At 32.8% G+C, this 6,616-nt stretch overlaps 1 protein-coding gene across 1 annotated transcript; it reads left to right on the top strand.

The window, feature by feature from the left end:
* Positions 1 to 1,567: 1,567 nt before the first annotated feature.
* Positions 1,568 to 6,397, top strand: LOC109220685 (cytochrome P450 734A1-like). Its single transcript, XM_019385144.1, has 5 exons — positions 1,568 to 2,084; positions 2,974 to 3,197; positions 3,633 to 3,874; positions 4,492 to 4,918; positions 5,533 to 6,397. Exons 1-5 carry the CDS (start codon positions 1,808 to 1,810, stop codon positions 5,986 to 5,988), a joined length of 1,626 nt encoding a protein of 541 aa, XP_019240689.1. The 5' UTR covers positions 1,568 to 1,807; the 3' UTR covers positions 5,989 to 6,397.
* The last annotated feature ends 219 nt before the right edge of the window (positions 6,398 to 6,616 follow it).

The following is a 6,616-nucleotide window of genomic DNA, read 5'->3' as shown; positions in this document are numbered from 1 at the left end:
TATTTCCATTTTCTAGTGGCTTCTCCAGTTTGCTTTTGCTAGTTTGTTCTTTAAAAATGAGAGAAGACAAGGTATATAGTTGGCAAGTGAAAGCAAGTGAAACCTGTTGACGGGTTGGCAGAGAAATAAGGAAGCCTTATGTGTAAAGTGATCGGGGTAAATTTGTCATTTCAGTATTTTATCCATGTATTACTAATACATGTATTAGTTATTCCATCTTCTACCCCGCATAAAATAATACACAGATTGACTCATAACTTATACATGTATTATTTATGCATAATTAAAAAATGTCAACCAAACATGGTATTAGTTATGCAGAATTTTATATAAAATAACTATTGCCTACCAAACATGATATAAGTTATGTTACCCCTTATACATGAATAACCTTTCTTCTAACCGGCTACCAAACGAGCTCTTAGTTTTAGCCAGCCCATCTATTTTGATATATGTTGGTTGGTTCTGCCGTAATCAGAAATGCAATGGCCGATTTCATTTTCATATTGTTATGTAAAGTTGAAAAAGCCAAAATAGATTCAAAGGGATATAATAAAACTACTTAGAAAAGACAAGGGCAACATTGTCTCAAAAATATTACAATACTTTATATTTAAAAAATAATTTGATAAACATTAAATAAAGTGAGTTGAGAACTATTAAGTTTCAGAATCCGACTAAAAAAATATTAGGTGTTTTTTCTCATTTGTCCACTCCCAGTCGATAGATCTATCCGATACTTATGCTGATGGGAGGTAGCAGATACCCCGTCATATCTATGTTGGTGGAAAGTAGCAGCTATATCTCGTGAAATTAGTCGAGGTACGTGCAAGCTAGCTTGAACACTGCTGTTGTAAGAATATAAAAATAAAATTTTTATTTATGTTTTACTACGTGATATTTTTTCATTTATTCAAGTTTTATTAGATAGAGTTATCCGATATTCGTGCTAGTGGGAGGTATCAGCTATCCCGTTCCGATACATGTACTGATGGAAGGTAACAGCTATCTCGTCCCAATATCTATGCTGGTGAGACGTAGCAAAATTATTCTGTGAAATTAGTCGAAATACGAGCTGACAAGTAAGCTGGCTTGGACACTACGATTAAGTTTTGGTGGATAGAATAATTCGATATTCGTATCGGTGGAAGGTAATAAGTATCCGGTTCCGCCACATGTACTAGTGAAAGACAATAGGTATCCCGTCCCTATATATGTGCTCAGTGGCGAATCCAGGTATTTCCTCAAAGGTGTTAAAATTCAAAAAAGTAAAATAAATTTCCGACAAAGGGTGTTCAATATACGTTATATACCTCTAAAACTTAATATTTTACTTATATACGCAGTGTAATTTTCCGATAAATAGTAGTCAATTGACCATCCTAACCAAAGTATGGCTTCGTCCCTGTATGTGCTGGTGAGATATAGCAAAACTATCCCGTTAAATTAGTCGAAACACGAGTAAGCTAGCTCGAAGATCACGATTATAAAAAGAAAATAAAAAGAATTTTTTTATTTAATTCGTTGACCCTTATAATTCCAATGGCGGCCCCTACGCCGTTGGCCTTGCCAAACAAACTTCTCTCTCTCTCTTTCTTTCTCTCTCACAAACTTTGTTGGCACATTAAAAAGAGAAGACACTCAGAAAGAAGCAGCAAACATATAACACAAACACATCACACAAAGAAGCTAATAAGAAGCAGCAGCAGCAACAACAACAACACAAGAAAAGAAAAAAAGAAAGAACAAAAGGGTGTCTTATTAGCTAGCTAAATATTTCAAAAAAAAGCTAGCTAAAAGAATTTCAATGGAGAAAGAAGTATTTTTCAAGATTCTTGGATTTTCATTCTTGGTTTCAATTATTATGATAAGGGTTGTGGCTTATTTATGGTTAAGGCCAAGAAAAATTGAAGAACATTTTGCCAAACAAGGCATTAGAGGACCTCCTTATAAATTCTTCATTGGAAATGCTAAGGAAATTGTTAGTCTTATGTTAAAGGCTTCTTCTCAAACTATGCCTTATTCTTCTCATAATATTCTTCCTAGAGTTCTCTCTTTCTATCATCATTGGAAGAAAATTTATGGTAAGTTCAATATTTTCTTCTCTTTAATTAACTCAAAATTCAGAAAAAAAAATTCAGTTTTTGATGTTTTTATGTACTTTTTAATGGTTTTCTTGAAACCATTAAAAAAAAAGTTCTAAATTTTTCGTCTTAAATCTTTTTCTTAGTATGTTAAAAAAGTTGATATCTTTATGTACTTTGTTGGTTTTCTTGAAACCATGATTTTTTTTTTTTTTTTGGTTGTAATTTGTGTTTTTGTTGTGATATTTGAGCTTGAAATATGAAAGCTGGATTCTTGTTTGTACTTTGTTTTTTAGAGCTCTTTATGTCCTTTTCTTTCTGCAATTGATGAGTTGGTGAAGTTGTGAAGTTCAGTGTTTCAGAATACTGCTGCAGCATTTTTAATTTTTCTCTTTATTCATTTTTTTTAATTTTCCAAAATATATTTTAATTAATAATTTTTTTTTGTGGTCCAAGAACTATAATTTCTTAAATTTTTTGAAGTTTTGGAACATCATAGTCATGGGGTTTTCATGAACTTTATTTATTTTTTTTGTTTCATTTTGTCTTTATAGTTCTTTTAGATTTTGTGTAACTTAAATTCTTGTTGATGAAGTTGTTAGTTTTTTTTGAGTTGTCATTTTTCTACCCTCTTCTTTTGTTTTTCTCTCTTTTTTCCCTTTATGTTGTAGGGTCTACACTATATCCATCCTCTCTGAATCACTGCCTATTTTTGTGATAACTTGTTAATAAATACTTGTTGCTTTCTGTCATTTCCTTTTTTGTGTAAAATTTTTCCCATCTCATTATTACTAGTATTGATTTTCAAGAATTTAATTATTTAATGAGGTGCATTTTTTTTGTTTGTTAATATTGGAGTTGTAATTAATTTAATTTATATTTAATGCAGGTGCAACATTTCTAGTGTGGTTTGGACCAACACCACGTTTGGCTGTAGCTGATCCTGATCTTATTAGAGAAATTTTTACTACAAAATCTGAATTTTATGAGAAAAATGAAGCTCACCCTTTAATTAGACAACTTGAAGGAGATGGTTTACTTAGTCTCAAAGGTGAAAAATGGGCTCATCATAGGAAAATTATTACCCCTACCTTCCATATGGAAAATCTCAAAGTAAGTAAATTTCCTTTCTTTTTCCATTTTTTTCTAATTTTTTTTTAATCTTAGTAAAAAAATATAGGTATCCATGTTGGAGCCCCGGGAATGAAGTCATCTGCGATAGGGGCGATAAAAACCCCCTATAGTAGGCTTTTAATGACATGAATTCAGTTAGTAGGATCAGTGGGTTTTGGATACTGACTTAGGAAATTTTAAGTTTTTTTTTTTTAACTTTTAGCCCGCGCCAGAAATTATTTATATTCGGCACTCGAAAAAATGTATAAATCTTGTATAATTTTTATATATAACATACAGAATATATATATACAAAAAATATATATTTTCGGTTATTATTTTAAGAGCGCCTATACAATTTCATTTTCTCAAATTTTTATATGACAAGAAAATTACTAATTTGCTTTTTTTTTTTTTTTTTTTTTTTTGCTGCAGTTGTTAATACCAGGGGCAGCAAGCAAAGTAATTGAAATGTTGGAGAAATTGACACAAAATTCAAAGAATGGAGAAATAGAAATTGAAGTATCAGAATGGTTCCAAACTTTAACAGAAGATATTGTAGCACAAACAGCTTTTGGTCGTAGCTATGAACAAGGAAAAGCTATTTTTAGGTTACAAGCTCAACAAATGGTCCTAGCTTCTGAAGCTTTTCAAAAAATCTTCATACCTGGCTACAGGTACAAATTAATTCTATTTTTCTAAGTCGGATAATTTGCATCTATAGCCTTTTCTAAGACCACTCTTTATATTTCGTCCCCGTTAACTCAGTGGACTAATTTTTTCCGTTGAAAACGGATACAGTTAGTCCAGTGAAGTAGCGGTGGACAAAATTTAAATAGTGCCATAAAAAAAGGCCATTTGCGCAAATGCCCCGTTAATTCAGCGGACTAAAGTATTGCCGTTGAAAACAGATAAAGTTTGTCCACTGAAGTAGTGATGGACAAAATCTAAATAGTGCCATCAAAAAAGGCTATTTGCGCAAATGCCCCGTTAATTCAGTGCACTAAAGTTTTGCCGTTGAAAATAGATAATGTTGGTCACTGAAGTAGCGATGGACAAAATTTAAATAGTGCCATCAAAACAGGCTATTTGCGCAAATGCCTCGTTAATTAGTGAACTAAGTTTTTGCCTTTGAAATCGGATAAAGTTAGTCCACTGAATTAGCGATGGACAAAATTTAAAAAGTGCCATAAAAAAGGCCATTTGCGCAAATGACCACTTTAAGCATGTCGCTACTAAACACCTAGAAAGTTAACTTACTTTTTTTTATTCCTTTAATTAATGGCCATTTTAGGTTTCTACCCACGAGACGGAACATCAAATCGTGGAAACTGGACGCGGAGATTAAGAAATCGTTAATGAAGTTGATTCAAGAAAGGACAGAGGATTGGGGGAAAGAAATGCAAGAAAATGGGCCAAAAGATTTATTAGGCCTAATGATACAAGCAAGCATGAAAGAATCATCATTATCATCATCCATTAATAGTTCTCTTAATCATAATTCTGCAATTAATTCCTCTATGATTACTGCAAATGATATTGCTGAAGAATGCAAGACTTTCTTCTTTGCTGGTGAACAAACGACGTCGAATTTGCTGACGTGGACAACCGTTTTGCTAGCCATGCATCCACAGTGGCAGGACTTAGCACGTGACGAAGTGATCAAGGTGTGCGGCTCACGTGACATACCTTCCAAAGATGATCTTGCCAAGCTTAAGATGGTAGGTCTATCCCATTAATTATTTATCCGCACTCAGTATTTACATCAGTTATGATTTAAAATATTATTTAAAAAAAATACATCTTGCATTTTTTGATTCGATGTCACTTACTGGATCATTGATATTTTTTTTCTGTTTATGTCACTTACAATTTAAAGTAATAAAACGTGTTATTTAATCATGAAATTACATCTCGCATTTATTGATTTGGTATAAATAGCGAGTCATTGATAATTTTTTCTATGTAGGTCCTCTCCTTTCCTCATTCATTACACTTTTTCATATTATACAAGAATGTGCAATTAAGACAAAAAAAAAACATTCGTCTTTTTGTCATTAGTAATTAGCAAATCATGCTTACTGATAAGTGAATATGACCAAAGTACTGTTTTTTGTTCTTTTTTTATTACCCAAAAAAGGGAATCAGTTTATTATTTTTTTCTTAAACAAGGAGTTGTACTACCACTTGTGTGGATTCCATCAAAGTAGAAGTTAAGAACAAGATTGCTCTATCGGCAATTGGTTTGAGAGCTGTCATTGTCATAACACAGTTAATATTATGAATTGAGATTTTTTTTTTTTTTTTCTAATGAGGTTATGATTTGGTGTTGCAGCTGAGCATGATACTCAATGAGTCCTTGCGTCTTTACCCTCCGATCGTTGCAACGATCAGACGAGCAAAGACTGATGTGGATCTTGGAGGTTGTCAAATTCCCCTCGGGACCGAAGTCTTGATCCCGATTCTAGCAGTTCACCACGATCAAGCGATCTGGGGCAATGACGCGAATGAATTTAATCCTGCTCGATTTTCTGAGGGAGTAGCACGAGCCGCTAAGCATCCTGTGGCATACATTCCCTTTGGGCTCGGAGTTCGTCAATGCATTGGCCAAAACTTGGCGATCTTACAGACCAAGTTAACGTTAGCAATTATACTTCAACGGTTCACGTTACGATTATCGCCACAATATAAACATGCTCCAACGGTTTTGATGCTACTTCACCCTCAGTATGGTGCACCTATCATCTTTCAACAACGGTTGTCCAACCCAACAATTGTCAAAAGCTCTTGACATGTCTATATTTTGGTGTGTGATGAGTGCATATATTTTCTTGGAGAAAAAAAAAAGAAAAAAAATGAAAGTAGAATTAAATGTGTTATTGCAAGGAGAAATTATATAGGAAGTAGGGAGAAAATTTATTTAATTCCTTTTTCTTGATTTGTTTTTTTCATTTTTCCTTTTTTTGCACCAAATACTAGTACTAACTAACCCTTCAAGTAGAGTCATGCCTTGTCTTTATTTTGCCAAAAAAAATGCTTGGATTTTCGGCATGTTTATGTTAGGATTTTTACATAGTGACTCAATAGGATTTCCTATTTTCCTACTCTTTGTATATGTGATGTATATGGGCTCAAGTCCTAACAAAGTTTTGTAATATTTTCATGTATATCTTTTGAAATGGTAGCTTTTGTGTTGCATCTCTCCCTTCTCTCTCTCTCAAAATTAAAAGTAAATGTGAAACTCGTTGAACTAGTGACAGATCTAATTCGGACCTTATATATAATTATATTTAAATACAAATTTACTGATTCTATATCATGAATCCACAAGTGTGATGAACATTAGATAAACAAAGAGTCACTAAAATAAAATATCAGGACAAACCCATCGGAGGCAAAAAATACAAGGATCTCTTTAC

Source organism: Nicotiana attenuata, unplaced genomic scaffold (assembly GCF_001879085.1).
Source record: "Nicotiana attenuata strain UT unplaced genomic scaffold, NIATTr2, whole genome shotgun sequence".
NCBI lineage: Eukaryota > Viridiplantae > Streptophyta > Magnoliopsida > Solanales > Solanaceae > Nicotiana > Nicotiana attenuata.
This window is presented reverse-complemented; position numbering and strand designations above follow the sequence as displayed.